We start from the raw sequence: 21007 nt of genomic DNA on the forward strand, positions 1-21007 counted from the left end.
ATATATATATATATATATATAATATATATAATATATATATATATATATATATTTATGATATGTATATATTATATATATTTATAATATATACATTATATGTACATTATATATATACAAAAAGATTATGTTTTGTACTCTCGTGAAAATGATGAAAATAATGGATGACCCCTAATTAATCTAATAACAAAAGACATTATTTTTCTTTCGCCGTGATAATTATTATTTTCATTCTCTTCTCAACCTCTATTAATAATATCAAATTTTATAACTATAAATTTGTCACAGTGTGGACTTTATACAATATATCACAACCACACATCAATTTTATCATCAACATCGTGATCATTCTGATTGAGGTGGCATCTGCAGCTTACCTGTATGTTAGCCTGTAGCGCACTTAGTGGCTTGGCATCCTCTGAATCGGAATCAGATTCCTGCTTCTCGGTCTTAATACTCAACTTGCTAGGCTCCTTGAATGCACTCTTGATAGGAGTGACTTGATTGGCTGGTGAGAATGCTGGGTGGGGCACGTTTGTAAATGGTACCATGGGTGCACTAATGATAAGAAGTAGACAGTGGATATTGTTACACCACTATGGTCCAATCCATTTATACAATAGCATTCAAACAGTATTAGGAGTTTTAAGAGTGGTGTAGCAATAGCCATTGCATAAAAAGTAATATCATTTACGTACGGTCATACAATTTGCATACATAAACTCCGCTCTCCAAGACTCATATTGAGATTTAGTTCAATAGAATCATTTCCTTTCTGTAAATGGCGAGCCATTCACTATTGGTTGAGAATGTAATAAACAAAATTATTCCATCTTACCCTACATTAACTTGAGGGGCAATGTACAGGGGTGTGATTCTACGCCTTCCATCTGGTGTTCTCGTTTCTATCTGCTTACTCTTTACATCCTGGTGAAAAATGTTAAAAACACCGAAATGAAAATCAATGGTAGTAGTAGAAAACCAAAATTTTTAGCTCATCTGCATTTATGAGTTAACAATGATGATGATAATTAAATAATAATTAATGTAATGTTGATGGAAGATGATGACAAATGTTAATTACAGTGTGATGACATATGGTGACCTCACTGATGCCAGGGGATGAAGACCTGTCTGTAATTTTTACAGATTTTGAGACTCTAACATCCAGAAATCGGAGGCTTTGGCATTTGGACCCCTCATTGGGGTTCTGTGTGGTCCCTGGCCCAACTCATTTACACTAACTTTACAGATACCTCAAATCTAGGGGGTACCAGCCATAAAATTTCAGACCTCAGAACCAAGCACGATGGGCTGAGGTGGTATAGACTCTTAATCTGTAAAAGTCTATTCCTGGGCCCCCTTCTGGATCTGCCATAGAATCATACAACATATTTGCAATCAAAACAAAATCAGATTTGAAAGATGAATTGATAGCCTTAGAAGATGATAACCTTATTAGTTTGCAAGCTTGTTTCCGTAGGGATCCTCATAATACAAGTATTGTAGATACAATGATTGTTCCTTGTGCTCTACAGAATACAAGCTGAGGTAGCACTGTAGATGCCACGTGCAATGCTACTGACATACTTGTCGCTTTTAATCCAACTATGGCTAACTTGTACTTCCAATTTGAGGAAAATAGTCACTCAAAATGGAACTGTTGTGGAAACAAGAGTTGTAGAAAATCGGTGATCTTGTCCAGAATGCTGGCAGGAATGCACATCTAATACATGAAGTTGGAAATTACAGGATAACCGACTAGCTCCAAATACAACAGATTTGGCTTCATACATCACACATGATTTGATATGGCATGGCACACTAACGAGAGCCAGGAAATAGATTACACTGCTCAAGGTTGGCTCCTTGCTAATATCTACATCTATCTATAAACTAAATCTACACATTTTTGAGTACATAATAATGATTTCAAATTGATTAGTAAGTACTGCCCTATAGCTAATATCAATAATCAAATTACCAGTAAATTGCATAAAAGAGTTATAGCATTAACCACTGTTTCCTCCAAGACAGAGTGCCAGCTCCTATCATCTATATTATTCCAATCATAAATATGTTCCTTTTAAAATTAAAGGATCTTTCTGGCCAAGGAAAGGAACATAATCTACACACGGAAATCAAAATCATTAATTTCAAGAAAAACTGATATAAGCCTAATTGGTTTTATTAGAATTTCAATTGATAAATTATTGGCCTTGCACAATTCAATTTGTTAAATTGACCTTTTCAATATCTAACATATTTCCAGGAAATATACAAAAAATGTTTAAATAGATGATTTTGGTGAATCATTTAAATAAATCAAAAAAAGTAACTATCTCTGAGGGTGAGCACAGTCAATTAATTTATTATTTCAGCCACTTTACTTCAAAAGGATAAAATACTGTAACATCAAAACAACCTACAGGTACTGTAGGTAGCATGAAGGGGACAAGGCAAGGAAACAAAATGGTTTGTAAATTAACAACAATTTCAAAAAGCATTCATTAACATTTATTAGAACAAACTAAAATATATTACTGAGATAATCAGAAAACCGAAAAGAACAGCTTAGAAGTCAGCTAAACTGGTGGTAGTCAATGCAGGTTGCGGAACCATGGAGATCTTTGGTCTAATGGTCAACTATATAACAATAAATAAGTGCTGAAGGAGCTTGAAAAAATAAACAACAGAAAAGGGAAATCTAAAAACCCCAGTGGATATCTTTGAAACTAAAGAAGAGCTTAGAATGACAGCATCACCACACCATTTACAATCCTATCCGCTGCTTTTTCAAGGACCTACAGTAGATGAAATTATCACACAATTTTACCTGTCTGCACAGACCATAGTGACTATAATTCCATTAGAATTTCCTTTGGAGATTTGTCATGAATAAAGATTATTGACATGATGACAGATACTTTATATTTGATAAATGGTTGTGACAACATGTAAGTAGTTCTGAAAAGATCTGGTATTCTTGTTGAGAAGACATCTCAAAGTTCTTGTTTGAGTTGCTTCATTCCCTATCAGATAAATAATGATGCAGAACGTTCAGAGAAATACTTATATGATTGGGAGGTGGAGCTCACTGCTGATTGGTGGAAATCTGTATGACAGATTATCTAAGGTGTGAAAGGCAGTGGCGTATCTAGGGAGATGCGCACGCCCCTCCAAAAATTACTTGCGCCACCAGTCGCCCCCCCCCCAAAATCAATTAGTTAAAAATCACCATCTTTTGCGAATTAGCGCCCCTCAGCCGATCACCTAGCCCCTCCCATTTCACCTTTGCGCCCTCCATCAGCATTCCAATTTCGAGGCTTCTAGATACGCTATCGGTGAAATGGCTAACAGATACTAGTCATGATGGATTAACCCTTCAATATCAATCAGTGACTTCTACAACAGCAATTTCATTAAAATAGACCATTGAGAAGAAGTTGATTAAATTATGAAGATTATTGTCAAATTATTACAATAATTACTTATCACCTATTTGATATACTGTACGTACCGTTGGTGGTTTGTCCATAATAGGCGCTATAACTTTTTTAGGTGTGCTCAATGGCGAGGCCTGCACCTTGGCCGCCAATTTCTCTTGTTGTTCCTTCTGCATCTTCAATAAGTTCAACATATCTGGGTTCTCTATCACCGTGTTTGCCACACCCAAATTCTTCCCATATATTTTCTCATAAAGTTTATTCTGTAATAGAATAAAAATGAAATAAAATAATAAAAGAGAAATACAATAAATAAATTTACATTGAAGAAGGGAAGAAATTAGATCTTTCAATACAAAATATATAAGAGAAATAATATACAAAGTTATGGGAGAAAGCATGTTCTTTCCATGCCTAGAGAAAGAGGAGATTCAAAATTTCAGGTTTTCCCTGACTCAGCAACTCTTGAATTTAGGATATTTTTTTTTCACCTTTTCTTCTTGATTGAGCTGATGACCTATTTCATCCTGATCAAAATCAAAGAATGCCACAGTACCATCCCAAGAACAAGCTAGAAGTTGAGTTCCCGATTTGCTCCTGTACCAAAAACCCCCAACAAAAACATAACATAATAGTTAAAATATAACTACAAATATAGACATTCTTAAAATTAATACACAGTCCAAAGAAAACAGATAAAAATGTTATCCTCAGTTAAGATGACACTATTTCAGTAATGTATTTTTATCAATTTAGTATTATGTAATTCAATTTTCATTTTCAATTTTTTTATTCAATATGTTACTAATAACTTTCCTCTTAATTCAGATCTTGCTGCAATCAAATGAGTGATTTACATTTATATTTTTGATATCAATAACAAATTTAAATATCACTTTGGGAATGTTAAAGTTTGAGTCTTCTAATATAGGGTACTGGGTTAAAATCCTACAAGCGCCAGATTTTTTTCTCTCCAATACAACTCTACTCCATAAACCTCATACTGAGGCTCAGTATATAAAGCTTCTTCACATTGTTTATTTGATCCTGTTTAGCAACATTTACTGTTGGATGAAAAGGAGAGAGGGAGACATGCTCTAGTCCCTGTGATGGCACAAGCAAATGGAATTGTCCTGATGTAACAACTTACCATGCTAAATCCATTACAGAGTTCTTGAAGAGGTCATGTATCACTACAAGTGGTCGTTTCAATGCTGTAAGCTAAAGTGTACAAAAAAAATCAAGAGCATTTACACAATCAAATCATTTGATTCATCAAAATACCCTTACATAATAAAAAATGGAATAAACAATTGTACATAGATGATATTGGGAGAAATGCCCTACTCTTTTCTGAAGAATGTAATGCTCTTTTACAACATGCACAGAGGGCATATTACAGCTTAAAGGACTCAAAGGGAGCAATGACAGAACTGAACAGCGGAACATGGATCTGAAAGGATTGCCACTGGTTAATCTAGCTACTTGACTTACCCACACTGAGACAGCTCTGTCTCTACTTCCAATGGCACAACAAGAAAACTGTTGTGCCTTCGATGACCCCTTCTTTATTATCTTTGAGAAAATGTTTGAGTTAAATCGCTGAGGAAAGAAGAGAAGGTGTTATATGTAAATTATTATTTTTCAAAGTAGAAATAGTAGTAATTAATATAATGTACATAAAATTAGGACAAGAATTTCATATTTAATGTTTATACTGTCTATTAATATTATTGTCTATTATCATTAAGTATGACTAGCAGTTTACAGCTGACCTTTGAACTAATGATTATAAATATGGGTTAAAGTTAAAGCTGTGTACCCTCAACTTCAAGACTACATCCAAAATGCAACCACTGCATCCAACTCTCACTCATGCTAATCATTTGTTTTGCCTATTTTTAAAAACAGCTTCTAATGTTCTAATGTGTGCCTACCACACATGTGACAGCTTTCCGATGTCCGACAAAGTCCATTTTGAATTTCCAGCCATCTCTTTCAATGATCTGAGCAGTTGGCCCACGGTTGTTCATGGCATGAGCTGACACTATGTAATGACCATCAGGCGACCAGGAGCACCGCAGCACATGGGTGGTTCCACCACACTGTACAGAAGCAATTTCAAATGATGAAACATTACAGAAATTCTACTAAAAATAGTTAAATGTCATTATATTAAAAAACATAATTGCTAAAATAGTTAATGTACGTAGATAGAATAATGGTAAAGGTAGGAGAATAACCTATAACTTGCAGCGTTATTGTGCTACATTGGGCTTGGTCTGTGACTACTTTAGCAGCTGAAGTAAGGCGTTTAGATCACTCATCAACGACAGGGGCTGAAATGAACCATAGCATCGGGGTAACCCCCTACTCTTCCCTACAGTGCACACAAGCCAGATGTATATACTAGACGTCCTGTTTCTTAAGTTCTTATCCGAGAAAACTTGGTTCTACCAACTGATCCCTGGGCGAGGAGCGGAGCTGTAGTTAGCAGAGCCCCTGCCTTACCATTCGATCACTCAACTGGCCAAATAGATAGAACTGAACAGGCTATTAGGAGATTCTTGTATTCAAAATTGAAAATATTTTTTTCATCTAAAATTTGAAATTTTAGGCCACTAAATGCTATTTCAAAAAAAAGAATCTAACGCAATCAATCATAACTGAAAGTCTATTTTCAATAATTCTGTGGAACTCAATGATAAACAGAAACACAAACTAACCTCTTCAAAAGGTTTTGAGATCTTATTCTCCTCCTTCCAATCCATTGTCCTCCAAACACGAATACTCTTGTCATCCGACTGCAGAATGCAAAAATAGACATTTACTTACTGTATATATTTATTCAAAACCATATTTAATGAGGGTGAACCCTCAACATGTAAAAACGTAAATTACCGAAAACATTTTAACCATCTAAATATCATAACCAATAAAATATAATCAACATCCTAGATCCCACCATTGTCATGTAATCGAAAACCCCTTATTATCATCATCAAGAATGACCATCATTCAACATCACCATCATCACCACCACCAACAGTCAGCACCATCTTCCTAACCACACCTGCATTCAATCTCACTGTCTCCTTCAGCCTCCACTCATCATCCTTGTTTTCTTAACCCTCTGGATACCGGATTCTTTTGTAGTGCAAACTCTTGAATACCGGATTCTTTTGCAGTGTAACAAGGTTTTTTGCGTTTTTTTGAGTATATGTCCTTCTGGTGGATTTCTGGGAACTTTATGTAAATTATACAGAAAAATGTTTCCAAAAACAAAGAAAGCTTATAGAATAAGCTTTCATTTAATGTATAATTTATATTTTTAGGATTTTTTTTTCATAATATAATATAATATAATATAATATACTGTATATAATATAATAGAAATGACAGAAAAATGCTACATATAAATCGTCAGCAAAAACCGGAAAAAAAAATAAATCGCTGTGTACACATCTTGTGCGGCCATTCGGAAAATTTTTGAAATGAATAACGATTTCAAATTGATATTTCTAAAAATTTTTATGTAAGCGCATGTGAGTTCTTCACAGATTTCGAAAGAAAAAAGCTTCACGCATGCGTGTTCAAAATTTCTGACGTATTGGAGCTAAAATAAAAACAGAAGAGCGATTTGAAAACCACCTATTTTTTAGTCACCAAATTTCGACTGAGTTCGAAAATGGAAATTCTCGGTTTGACGTCAATTTCGACTACAGTCGAAGACGGTATCTAGAGAATTAACTTTATTGCATAATCAATCCAACCTAGCCTATCTCACCTGTGAAGCAAGGTATTTGCCAATAGGGTCCCAAGTGACCCCCTTGACCATCCCAGAGTGACCAGTAAGGATTGTGAGCACCTCAGGAAACTTGACAGCATTCCAAATTACCACAGTGTTATCAACGCTGCAAGATGCTAACCAAGCATCGTGAGGGGACCATGCGATGTCCAATATGTCTATCAACCAAACAAACAATACCAAAAAATTCCTTTTTGAAAGACTTTTTAAATCAATAAATAATAAAGAGATATGTTGTTTATTAAATAACACATAATTTTTACAACACAATTGTCAGTAAGTTAAAAATACTTTAACCTTGAAAGAGGAAAACATTTTTCTATGCACTCTCTTGATATTATGATGTTGATTGGTTATTACCAGACAAAACTAGTTAATATCAGAATGATCTGGATTAAACCGGTATAGCTACCTCCTGCATGTTGTCTCAAGGTACTGGTGCACCGCCACCGCTCTATGTTGGCTTTAGATTTACCAAATGGCGTTGACATACCTCCATAGCTGCAAAGAAGTGCACAGTATAATTGGCATTAAAAACAATAATAATAATAATAACAATAATAATAATAATAATAATAATAATAATTCTATAGAAATGTATTTTTTATATTCTTTATTGTAAAAGATTGTGGTAAAATGTAGAAGAAAATCAAAATAATTTAATGAAAATATCGTAAAGCTCAGTAAAATTATGAGCCTAAATTTATTGAGATTGGCAGATGAAAACACTTTCACATGCAGCGATCGTTGTTACAAGTTGTTGTTTGCTTGCATGTGAGAATTGGGTTTATTTAATACACTGGCATTGTATCAAAGATTAGTAGTATTTATGTTAGTATTATTGTGTTAGTACACAATTATATTTCGAAATAGAGTAAATGTTTTTTGCTCACCTCATTAACTGCCAGATCATAACAAGTCTGTCATCTCCAGCTGATGCAAGGTACAAACCGTTGTTCGACCAACGTACACAATTCACACAAGCTGTCAATAAAAAATGCAAGATTCATATTAGATGTGAGATAGGAAAAGCCCTGCATGCATAATGCAGAGTAAAAAAAGCGGTACTAAATTTAGTAATGATGACATCACAAGGACCATATAGGCACATAATGACTACTGATGGGCATAAAACAGTTTTTTGTCAAAGAAAATGTAATAATTTAGACACAGCTATATTTACATTACGATACTCAAGCCTATATATGTGCTATAATTGTGTCTTATTTTTAGGCGGGTACCTAAGTGGTTATCCATCTCACAGAGCATTCTGGGAACATTTTCATTTTTCTCATCGTCCTCTTTGGCAACGGGTGCCATGTTCCAGATGACGACACGGCCCGAGTCATCTCCTGTAAAGATAACCAACAAAATAAATTACCAATAATAATCTATTTATCTTATTTGATGTTAGATGGGCAGAAGGTTAGATTTCAATATCAAATAAAGATGTCACAGTATATGATCTTGTATAAACCTTTAGAAACATTAATATAAAAGATATGGAACATTTGTAGCTAAAAGCATTTTGATTAGGTATAGTTTTTACACAGCAATCCTTCAAAAACAATGGAGGACGTGGTATGGTTGCAAAATGGTTCATGCAACAATAGTTGTAGTTAGAGACGTGGTACCTACAATACAAGGGCCTACAGTATAGGTGTGTACAAACAATTAAAAAAATATTACATTTCGATAGAAAATATATATTTTACCTTGCCCTCCAGTTGCAAAGCGAGATCCATCTGGATGAATGTCAATTGCAAATATTGGCTTCCCTGTGGGGAAAAAAATTACAGTAAAACATTTTTGACTAATTGTAGGACTACTACTACTAGATTTTGACTTAGCTTTATATTGCAATATGATGATACAATTTTGTACTTCTACTAATCTATTGATTATTATTTGTATCCCTGGTCTGAACATTGTTTTTAGTAACTAGAATCCACATTTTTCTATTATATAATAAACAAATTTACCAGGTAATGTTTCTTCGACCAATCCTTACCCAGGACGGCCAGGTCAAGATTGGTGCAGGGAGGGATGGGAAAATTTCTGCCAATCAGTAGAGGAGGGAAATTGCCCGTAATATCCTTTCCTTTTGGTTGGCCTTACTGAAAAATTCCCTAGCTAGGCCTAGTATGAATAAGCTTTGGTATTTTTGCCTAGGCCTAACTAGCCTAGCTAGGCTAGGGGCCTAGCTAGCTAGGCTAGCCCTAGCTGCCTAGGCCTAGGCTAGGTATCTAAAGACGAAAAGCAATACTCTAAGCAAATAAATAAACGTTCTTTACCATCATGATTAACCCACGTTGGTTTTAATAATCTCATCTTGATGTTTGAATCACAGTATGCCGCATCACTTTAGAGTAAATTTGACTTTTGCACACCTTGCCGCCGCGGCCATTGTTTTCGTTTTTTCGAGAGCACTCAGTTTGGAACTATAGAGGGAGGAGTATCATCGCATGCTAGTGGCCGTATTCGATTGATCATTCTTCGTTAAACCACGCCCAACTCTATGATGGCAGCGGTAAACTTGTAAATACTCGACAAAACAAAATGGCTGTATAGTTAATGCGTTAAATTGCGTAATCAAGATTGCTTCAACTTGTGGTAGTAAAGGTTTTTCTTTAAACAATATTTCATTCAGTTTTTGAATTCTGTTAGCCTACAATTATTTTTGGATTCCATGTGGGTAAATATTATAATTTTTATTTTATGAAATTTAATCTAAGTTATATTAACGAAAATGTTGTTTATAAACTCACCAATCGGCCATGTTTTTTTGGTCACGTGGATAACTTTAACGCTGATTAAGGGCCTGTTTATACTTCAACGATAACGATAACGATAAAAAAAAAAAGCTAAGCAATTGTTAATATGTAGAAAATAAAAGAAATAAGAGAAGTTTTTACACTTGAACGATTCGATAACGATTTATCGTATATACGATGACAAAAACTTCTCTTATTTTATATATATATATATATATATATATATATATATATATATATATATATATATATATATATATATTCGCCTTGACAGCGAGAGGTCGAAGGTTCAAGTCCCACCAAAGGCACTTTGTTACACAATTTCTTTAAACATTTATATATAGGAATAAATTACAACCGTTTTATTTGTTTATTTTATTTTGTCATTCTGTCTAACTCATTTACATCACAAAACAAACGAACTAAGCCGCTGAAAAATGGGCCAGTTTTCATTTCATTAACGTTGACGTTGAACCTGCGTGAAAGTATCCTAAAAATGTGCACCTATCTCTTCACGTAAACAGTGGTGGCGCCAGGACCTGTCCGACGGAGGGGCTAAAGGCCCCGACGGAAGGGGGGGGGGCCTAGTGTAGCGAATTGAGTCTCACTTGGCTGGGGCCTGGGGAGCCGCCTAGGGGGTCCAGGGGGGCGACGGGTATTTGATGAATTATGGCGAATTTTTATTACTTATTTGATAGGCATCTAGTTACTATTCCATGAATTCATGTAGGCTATGCTATCTAAATGTTGAAATCAGCTCCCAAAACCAAAACATTTTGAATAAAGCAAGAAACAAAGAGTATGCAGTATAACCATCTAATTTATTTTCAAATCCTCATTCTTGAAAGTGAAATTCTATATTTTGGAAATTTTGCATGAAATCTGTCAACCATGGCCTGTCATGGTCGAGGTTGGTTCACCTATCACGATGTATTCCAACCATCATGAGGTTATCTAAATGAGCATTTGTCATAACAGAACGCAAATTATTTTTAATTAGTCTCATTGAATAATAATAATAATAATTATTATTATTATTATTATTATTGTTATTGTTGTGATGAAAAGTTAACACAAACAATATGGTGGCTAAACGTATATTACCTATTAATACCCCGTCCCCTCTGGCCACCACTACACGTAAAGTCTAAAAATGAGGTTATGATACCTAACGTCAAGTGAATTGTATGCTCATAGGATGTCGCAGAGTTGAACATCTTGCAACACTTGCAACAGTCAATAATTTTTTTATTGTTACTGTTAGCTAATACAGGTCTATCATGTGTTTTCTTTTCTTATTATTGTAATGCCTATCATGAGCTAACAGTTAAATAAAAATACATTCTTTTGCATCCTCAAAGAATTTGCTTTTTTTATGTATATGGATACAACCAAATATACAAAATAATACATAGGGCCTAAACCCCGCCCCTTGGATATTGGTTGCCAATCTCCCACAAAACGACCAAAACCTACATACACATAAATTACGTTAAATTACTCGTATTCCTGGCCCTGATTGAAAAAAAAAAACAAACATAGAGTTAAAAATAGAATTTATAATAGCTCTATGCCGGGAAAAATCAATTTGTTGCCGTTAATATATATTTGTATTCATAATTCTTTTGTACAGTATTTTAAATGTTTTTAATGGATTTGTGTTCTATCAGTAATATTTTGGTAAAACCCCCTCTTTAAATTTCCCAAGTAAGTCCTCCAACCCAGACCCACCACACAGACATTTTCAAGCATATCTGCTTTGGGAATTTTGCCGAACCCACCGGGGCATTGACTGTGGACCTCACGCCCAGAAAATATTTTGTTAATTAATTTTTTTAATGATGTAACTATAAAAATAAAGAAATCCAAAGGAAAACAGGATTTTCATGTATTCTGGATTTTATTCCAATTTTATAGAGTGTATCAGTGAGCACCATTCAATGCAATGATACAACCACGAATTTTCAACACTTATGAAAAATAAGAGACAATCATAGAGGTGAATATGAGGTTAATCACAACACGTAGTATTCTCATTCATACATTAAACAGCAAAGTGTATGCAACGTTTCATTCATAAATCAAGCAATTATCAATTGATTATTATCTCACCTTCTGCAACATGCTCCTTATTTGCTAGTCTGGAGCAAGTGCTTCTAACACCGATTTACTTTTCTCTTTCAATAATTGAATTACTCCACAAATTTCGGAGATTAACAAGTAACACACTGGCACTGCAGAAATTCAAGCACAGGGTGCTACAAAATGCAAAACTAGGAATAGCGCCCTCATTAGTTCAATGACAAAGCTAGATGAAATTCATCCATCCAGATTTGTCACGAAAAATATCTGCGAGTCATAATTAACACTGATAACAAGTGCAACAAAAGTTGGTGCGTTACATCACAACAAATACAATCTCAACAATCGCAGAGTTGCTTGTGACCACCGACGTGCAACTCAAAATCGCAAAACAATTATTATATTATTGAACTCAGTCCTATGAAAATTAAGATTATTTATTATTATGGTCAACGATTTAGACTCGAGTTGATAATTTTAATGATAAAATTACTGTTACAACACAGTAACAAATTATTTTATTTAATTTATAATTCAAACTTGATTTTCAAGCCAAACACCATATAGACTTTGATTTGACTGAAATGTCTATTACAAAAAAATCAACCCCTTCAATGTCGTTTCACACAATTAAGGTTTACAATACTCATCTAGAATTCCAATGAAATCCACTTAACTGCAATAATATATTGCTAAATACATGGAAATCAATTTTCCAAAATAATAATCATAAATTTGATTTGTTGATAATATAATCGTCTACCAATACCCAACTCAATGTGAGTGTATCTTAACTTGTAATACCGGTAGTCAAGAAATTATGGCAATAACTGGATTGGCAGTGAATTATGAATTATATTCCTTAAGTCTCATTGACATGGAGAATCAGGTACAGTAATTAAGTATACCTCTCTAATAGATGTACAGTACTATATTTTAACTCTTTCAACGAAAAATAAAATACAATATTATTTAAAATAACAGGTTTCAAAATTAATTTTGCTGATTTGTAAATTAGGGTACAAGACTCAATGAAAACATCTTGGATGTCATATAACGTCACAGTGATTTTGTAACAAAAACAATGTTTTTAGCGAAACTATAACAGTGACCCATTTAAGCGACAAACCAACAGTCAACATGAGTCAGTAATGCATTATTAACAAACACAGCAGTTCATTCAAAACACTCAATTTTCATACAATCCTTTTTTATGCCGAATATTTTACACAATTAATTTGATTCACTTTATGACAATGCAACATTTAAATGACAATTTGGTGAACATTTTTGGATCAATGTCATACAGAAATTCAAGGCATAAAGACATTGTTTCAAAAGCTTAACCAAAACCCATTAAAAAATTAAACAATCCAAGCTATAAACCATTTTAATTTTAAATTTTATTCATCACTCACCTCTCTTCATCTTTGTTCACGAGAGATGGCAAGTAAAATAAAATCAATGTATCATAATCACAGCCACATAAATACAAACTCTGTTCACAAAATAAAATCAACAATATACTATATGATATGATGGTATTAACTGGCTCTATAATTATTATTTATTGCATTGGAAATTAGGAAAGTTTGAGGAAATTACAAAATAACTATAATCCAGACCTAAGCTACGATAATGCTAGGCCCAACTACAGACAAATGAGCTAGGCAGACTTAGTGCCAGCTATCCCTATTGCTATCAGGTTGAAGGAAGACGTCTCTGTGCATACACATATATATATATATGTACACACACACACACACATATATAGAGGAAGATGGCTGGTGTATTAGTGTATGTCACCAATATTTTTTCCTTGGTTACATAAATCTAAACAGATACAGGACAACAACCAGCCTTATAACCATATAGAGGCAGCACCAATGTCATTTTTTATAATTATTTTTATTTTCACTATTTTTTACTTTGTGCTAACAAAGGTGAATTTAACACTTTTAACATTATTTTCTTTTTGAGGTAGGCTCCAGACACATACTCAGTAAATTTGTAATGTTTCTGCACTCTTACCCATTAACACAGTAGGCTGTGTTGTTTACTAGGCCCTGTTGCTTGTTATAGTGAAATCTGTTACCTCGTGGCACTATCATCACTCACTATATCACTAATGGGGCTAGCAGGACTACCTGAGCTAGCAGGACTACTAGGCTCCTCATCTTCTTTGTCCAAGCTGCCATCTTCCTTTACGTTGTCCTCTACAGTTGCGTTATCTTCACCTTCTTTGACTTCACTTGTTTCTTTTACTTCTGTTTTTTCTTTTACTTTTTCAACATTTTCAGTTTGCTTCTCCTTTTGGTTCTCAGTTTGGTTGTTCTTGGCGGTGGCTCCTTTTGGTACTGCTCTGACACTAAACATATGCAAGCAAAGAAAAAAAAATATTAATGTAATGGAAACTATACTACCATAATAGCATTCCATATTGACTCAAGATTTCCAATTTCAAACAATGAACAGAAAATAATTAAAAAATATGATGCCAGCAGTTTCTAAAGAATTTTTAATGAAATATATTCCTATCACTTACGTAAAGGGTATACGAAAGATTCCATTTATCATGTCGATCGTCTCAAGCACACTAGCAAAAGAGGGCGGTGTTATATTGAATGGCTGCATGGCAGCTCTCGGACCAGCCTTCTTAATTTCGTTCATCTATAAGAGAGAAAAATATAAAACCACTTAAGATTGTAATTATCAAGAAACTTAAACATGCTCAGATTTTTTCAGCCACTTGATTCATTATTCTGTGCATTTAGAATTATGGATTCACAGGCTGTATGGCAGAATGCACAACCATTAGAATTGCATTTGATGAAGCCACAATAAATATGGCCAATTCCAATACTACTCAATGTATGACTGTAAAACATTAAAGTATTTTACTTAACATTAAAATATTTTATTTAACACTGAAGTATTTTACTTAACATTAAAGTATTTTACTTAACATTAAAGTATTTTACTTTAAACTAATGTACATTACTTACAGTTTTTTGCAGGGTAACAGCTTGGTGAGTGAGGTATCGCAGGCATTCAGAACTTTCTTTTGTCTTCTCATGAGTTTCACCATACTACAAAAAAAAAAACCCATTAAATTAAAAAAAAAAGAACGGACTGGGGCTAAAATTACAGTGAATGTATAGTCCGGCCAATGATGACACATTGTGTTAAAATGTATGGTAATTACCTCTGCCAATGAGGTTATGTATTCACCCATGTCTGTCTGTTAGCAAAATTATACAAAAAGTAATGTATGTTCATCCTAAAATGTAGTGGAATGATACATAATAAACTAAGAGATTATTAACTTTTGGGAAGAACAAGGTCAAGAAAATTCGTTTTTTTTTTTTACCCCCGAGCATAAAAGAGAATAATGGAATCACGCACATCATAATTATTGCTCGGTATTCAGGCAAAGGGCTGAAAATAATGAAATTGCACATCATACAGGGCCTACGCATTGTTTGGTATTCAGACACTGGGCAGAGGTATGCACTTTATGTAGGGAATGCATTAGTTAGTTGTTTATGTATCCTTCCTTTAGTTTTCAACCATCCAAATGTTTATGTTGATGAGCAGCATATCATAAATAAGCAAATAAGCAAAAAAAACAAAACAAAACAAAACAAAACAAATCAAAAGGTGATGTTAATTGCCAAAAAAAAAATCAGTAGACACATTAATAATAAGGAAAAACAGTATTCTTACATGTTGTTTGTAGATTTGATATGCTCCTTTCTCATTTTTCAGAGCCCCTCGAAAGTTGCCCTTGCACGACTGTACACGGGCTAGCAAGTGGTAGCCGAGCGCTGCTTTAAGACTACTGGCACCATGAAACAGAATACTGTTACACAATGCCGACTGGAGAAACTTGATCGAAAGATCGTATTCACCTACAGCATGCAACACCAAACCAATGTTACTCTGAAATCACAAATTCAAATATATATAATATTTAACAATCATATACACAATTCAAAGAATGTATATTTTATATATTGTAATAATTCATATCTCACATGTATATATTTTAAGGGAATCTTTATAGTGTTTCAACTAATTGCCTATTTTTGCATGTTGATTTTCTTGGTGAAAAGGAAATGCAAAATAGTTTTGCAAAGAGAAAATTGGTACATGTCCATTCATGTTGGCAGATAGAATATAATATTTTTTTAGTGAAATTATTGAAAATAATCTGAAATGGCTTACATCAATTTGAGAAAATTCTGGATGGTCCTCTCCAAACACAAGCATAGCTAGATACCGTGCACGATACATCAACTTGAGGGCGTTTGTCACTTGGTTACTTGCAAAGCAGTACAAGGCCAGATGCATCTGAGAAATTGAAAATATAGTATATTATGATGGTCATTTTATTACTAGTTTGTCCTTTAAACTAACATGACAAGGTCTTTCCATAACACATATCAATGGTGATAAGCTTAATTTACAGTACTATATTTTATTTGTACATATTGACTCTATATAGTACAGAGAATATTCCCAAGAATAAAAACTTGAATGTTCAAACAGAAATGTATATAACAATGCTTAATTTCTTATATTTTGTTGTTGACTTACATATTCTGTCATTGTCGTTGGATGATCTAAACCATTACATCGTTCACTTATCATTACTGCTTTCTCTTGCATGTCCAAAGCCTGAGGTAAATAGGAAAAAAAAAATGCCCAAATATCGTACTATACATATTGTTCAAACTACAAAATAATTGCATTGACATCTTGCTTTTGCCCTAATTTCAAAATGTTACACCATGAATTTTAAGTGCTATTATAACATACTGTGTATTACACTATGTGTTTTATACGGTCATAGAAGAATTCCCAATGTCATATGAGACAAAAAAGCTATTGTATCTTAATTATAAGACTTATTTCTACATTAGGAAGTTTATTCTGCAATTACAGAAACTATGTTATGTCCATGGGTTTAATGAAGTAAATGATCTTAAAATTAACCCATGACCCTTAATAGGCTTGCAAATGATGCAATGTGATTGGTTAAAATCTGCAATCATTTCATGTGTATGTGTTTTAAAGTAGCATGTCTATTGTTTATGAATGTTCTTTAACCACTTAAAATGCTTGGCTTTGTTATTTATTTTTATTTATTTATGTATAATAAAATTACTGAAATTGTTTGTATTACAACATAAAATTAATAATAACAAGTATGAAATATCAAATACAAATTGCATCAGGAAATTTCATATTTAATGGTTTTAAAATGGCATAGTGCAAAATACAAAAAGTCTATGCGCTGTAAACACTAGCGTAAAGATGTTTGGAGCACCCAAACCGCAAGGGTACGCCCTTGTCACTAACCAAGGATTGCTCTAATTAAAGACAAGTTAACATACATAAGAGCATAGACATTACAAACAAGAAATCTGTGTTCTTGATTATGTCACGTGTTGTGTTTGCAAATTGAAACAGTATGTTTCAAAGTGTTACCTCTGGGATTTCAGCATTTATGTAGTGGAGCTTCGCTAGTGTTCGCATGCATGTTCCAATCTCACTGTGCATCGGTCCATACACGTTAGTGAACAAATTCAACGACTCTTGGATTAACTCAGTTGCATCATGGTAAAGACCTTTACAAAAAAAAAAAAGGGGGAAAAAAAACCAAATAATACATCACACTTTGATTTGGGAAAACATAATACTCTCCAATATGGTCAACTATGTTATCATCATCATCATTGTCCTCACCAGTATTTAATGTAATCATCATCATCATTTCCAAATTATTACCATAATCATTAATTATTATTACTAAAATAATTGTTGTCGCCTTCATAATCATCATCACTATTTAATTTACACCATTATCAATTACTATCATAAATATCATCATAATCCTCCATTTCCAATCCATTTTCATATTTATCATTATTATAATTATCCTTATCATTATCATTGTCACTCCTATTTTTCTCATCATCATTATTATAATTACCATCATGATTACAATTGTTATTTATTTTTATGATACACATCATTACATTGTACCTTGTTGAATCCTGGCCTGCCCACTCTGGTAGAAGTTGTAAGCATCGCTTGCTACTGGGTTTATATGCTTTGGCAGTGGGAAGACATTCAATATATCATCTTCGGTAAACGTTGCTTTCTGTTTGCCATCAAACACGTATTCCCTAATGAGCAGCTGCAGCCCCATGCGACGACTGAACTCACGAAGGAGGGTCACCTTCTGTATTTGGTGGTTTTGCAACATAGCATCTCTATCCTCACACCTACGCATAGAAAAAACAATCAAGGAAGGATGATCCACTACTGAAAAGTTGTAAATGAGCTGGGTATGGGCATTTTAATATGGTTGAAATTACCCACTTTAATAGAATTTCATTTATTCTATTTTCAACTATAAACTGTAATAAGTTGATACTCCTTACTTACTGCTCTACAGATCAACATTCAAATATGCTATTAATATGATATATAATATTATAATAATTTTGTATTTGTCCTCATTCAAATTGAAAATCGGAAAATTGAGCTGGGCCCTGGAAACCCATGACAGCCACAGTGCAGCATTATCCAACTGAATTACAACATGTAGTATAACAGATACATACAGATACCAACATAGTCCTTAGCTTGTTAACTCTAATGAAAGTTATTCAAGAAGCCAAGTGATCAGGCTCCAATTAAACATGACGCTGGCCAGGAACAATACCTCTTAAGAGGGGTTAACGAAACAGATATAAATAACTTACCCTTCTAATTCAAAGTGGAAATATTCCTTTATTTCTGTCTTTATGTTTGCCCATAGGTCAGATGGGGTTAAATTTGTCCAGGCATTGTTATCTACACAATAAAACATACCATGTTTCTATTAGCATATTAGTTTATAATTTATAATATATATAATAATAAACAAATATTATAACAAACTACTAGTTAAAAATAACCTAATAATCTTTATTGAATATACACTTTTATATTCCATAGCACTCATGGTTAATGCGGTGCATTCAAAAAAGAAGTTGCATTAGGAATGTCAGTTACAAATTACAAAATTACATAATAAATTTTCATCATAAAAAATATTTTAAAATATAGTGAGTAATATTAAATGAACTTTGCAAATATATCAATGAATTTTAAACCATATTCACAATTTTAAAATACACAATTAGGTTTATACAATAAGATGTTAATAGACATTGCGATAACTGACCATAGGCAATTGTCGGTATTGCTCGATTCTTCTTTTTCTTGTTTTTTTTCTTTCCATGCCCATTCATCTGTAATGCAAATAAAAGAAATTTAAATATGGTGACAATCTGGTAGTGAATATTAATGCTATCAGTTTCAAATAATACTGACCAACAATATTTAAACATGGGAGATATTTTTAACTGTTATTTTTATTTTTTTTGGTTGAGTTTCTAGTGTTGTTTGATTTCATTAAGAAGTCGCACATTAAAATCCATTCATCAAGAATGTTTTTTTCAAAGCCTGTTGGTATGAATGATATCTTACATTAAAAGAATATTATTATCAATTTTCTTCCTTTAATTATTAATTATTAAAATTCTGTGATTTTATTTAGAACTGAAGAAAGAAACTGAAAAAAACTGTAGAATACCTCTTCATCAGTTTTAGCTGGTACGGGGTTAGCGAAGGAACTCAAATAGCAGTTAAGAAACTGAGTCTTAGCGGCCGCCAGGTTCACCATACCAACACCCTGCATATAGGTCTTGTACAGATGTTTAGCAGCTCGCGTTATCAGCTCACTAATCAACAATTTCTGAAATCCAGCATCATTTAATTTATTTAAAAGAAATATGTCACGTCAAACTATCATATTTTATTTGAAAAAAAAAACAATAAACTGTTGTATGCCCATATATAGTCATAATGTGATGTCATTATGGCCATATTTAGGTATATCACATATTTTTGTCACATAATAATTGATAGCCTGGACAAAGGCTAAATAATTAAATTCAATTAAAACATAGATGTGTTAACGGATTGCATAAAATAGTTAAGTTATTCCATGGTACCTGTATGGAATGCTTAAACTTTCAATTTTAATAATTTAGTTGTTTATTTCAAAGGATGAATAAAGTTATAAATTTATTATGAGGCACAGAAAAAAAAATTACACTGATATAAAAACAGTTCAGAAAGAAAAAGTAAGTTATTTTACAAGCTAGTCCACACTTTAAGTTCTTTGAGACTTTAGTATAACCTGTTATATAAATCCAATACACTTATTATAAACAATCCCAGCAATACAATAATTTTAATAATATTAATTACTGTAATAAACACTGGGGAAGCAAGTTGAGGCAGCAATGATTTGGGCTGTCAATGTTTACTTACATAAAGATAGGTTAACAATGCTGCATTCTTGACTATGTCTGCTATACTCCCCAGATACCTCATATTGATACCTCTGAAAAGAAAAGAAATCAAAGTAGATATCAATAACAATAGAATGGGTGCTGATTCATTGTTTATATTTATTTATTCACTCTGTAGTTAATTATCCTTACATTCCAAAGTAAATGTCATATTGATTCAGTTTGGATGAGGTTGAACAATTTTAACAACAATTGTTTCTAGCCGTACTTATTGTGTGATGGAGTGTATCTGGTGGTATTTGAATCTGTTTAACCATGAAGCCTCCGTGGTCTAATGGTTATGACGCTCGCCTTGACAGCGAGAGGTCGCAGGTTCGAGTCCCGCCAGAGGAATTTTATTACACAATTTCTTTATTCATTTATTTACAGGACTACATTTGTTGAGAGCTATGCTACACGATGTGTTATTATGTCCTTTATTCGAACACTGTATTTACCTTTCTTTGATGATTTTTGTATATAAAA

The 21007-nt window shown here is 33.2% G+C and overlaps 2 protein-coding genes across 3 annotated transcripts in view; both read right to left on the bottom strand.

Annotated features, from left to right (window-relative positions):
• The window catches only part of LOC117113030 (protein HIRA-like), a 19527-nt gene extending 9828 nt beyond the window's left edge, over nucleotides 1–9699 (bottom strand). For both annotated transcript variants that reach the window (XM_033256251.1, XM_033256250.1), the window contains exons 1-14: nucleotides 9546–9699; nucleotides 8967–9029; nucleotides 8493–8603; nucleotides 8145–8235; nucleotides 7664–7752; nucleotides 7231–7409; nucleotides 6170–6247; nucleotides 5381–5548; nucleotides 4938–5045; nucleotides 4594–4664; nucleotides 3935–4040; nucleotides 3518–3706; nucleotides 836–924; nucleotides 375–555 (exon numbers count right to left, since the gene is read on the bottom strand). In XM_033256251.1, the coding sequence (XP_033112142.1) occupies nucleotides 375–555; nucleotides 836–924; nucleotides 3518–3706; nucleotides 3935–4040; nucleotides 4594–4664; nucleotides 4938–5045; nucleotides 5381–5548; nucleotides 6170–6247; nucleotides 7231–7409; nucleotides 7664–7752; nucleotides 8145–8235; nucleotides 8493–8603; nucleotides 8967–9029; nucleotides 9546–9582 (1560 nt within the window). In that variant the 5' untranslated portion in view covers nucleotides 9583–9699. The remainder of the gene's footprint in view (nucleotides 1–374; nucleotides 556–835; nucleotides 925–3517; nucleotides 3707–3934; nucleotides 4041–4593; nucleotides 4665–4937; nucleotides 5046–5380; nucleotides 5549–6169; nucleotides 6248–7230; nucleotides 7410–7663; nucleotides 7753–8144; nucleotides 8236–8492; nucleotides 8604–8966; nucleotides 9030–9545) is intronic.
• A 2207-nt stretch (nucleotides 9700–11906) lies between these two features.
• The window catches only part of LOC117113035 (clustered mitochondria protein homolog), a 43161-nt gene continuing 34060 nt past the window's right edge, over nucleotides 11907–21007 (bottom strand). Inside the window, exons 19-30 of the mRNA XM_033256258.1 lie at nucleotides 20502–20574; nucleotides 19759–19920; nucleotides 19348–19414; nucleotides 18884–18974; nucleotides 18159–18400; nucleotides 17601–17740; nucleotides 16707–16787; nucleotides 16335–16460; nucleotides 15834–16049; nucleotides 15113–15196; nucleotides 14653–14777; nucleotides 11907–14475 (exon numbers count right to left, since the gene is read on the bottom strand). Coding sequence (XP_033112149.1) covers nucleotides 14199–14475; nucleotides 14653–14777; nucleotides 15113–15196; nucleotides 15834–16049; nucleotides 16335–16460; nucleotides 16707–16787; nucleotides 17601–17740; nucleotides 18159–18400; nucleotides 18884–18974; nucleotides 19348–19414; nucleotides 19759–19920; nucleotides 20502–20574 — 1684 coding nt within the window. The 3' untranslated portion in view covers nucleotides 11907–14198. The remainder of the gene's footprint in view (nucleotides 14476–14652; nucleotides 14778–15112; nucleotides 15197–15833; nucleotides 16050–16334; nucleotides 16461–16706; nucleotides 16788–17600; nucleotides 17741–18158; nucleotides 18401–18883; nucleotides 18975–19347; nucleotides 19415–19758; nucleotides 19921–20501; nucleotides 20575–21007) is intronic.

This window comes from Anneissia japonica, unplaced genomic scaffold (assembly GCF_011630105.1).
Source record: "Anneissia japonica isolate Jap-2015-1 unplaced genomic scaffold, ASM1163010v1 scaffold288039_len1115542_cov189, whole genome shotgun sequence".
NCBI lineage: Eukaryota > Metazoa > Echinodermata > Crinoidea > Comatulida > Comatulidae > Anneissia > Anneissia japonica.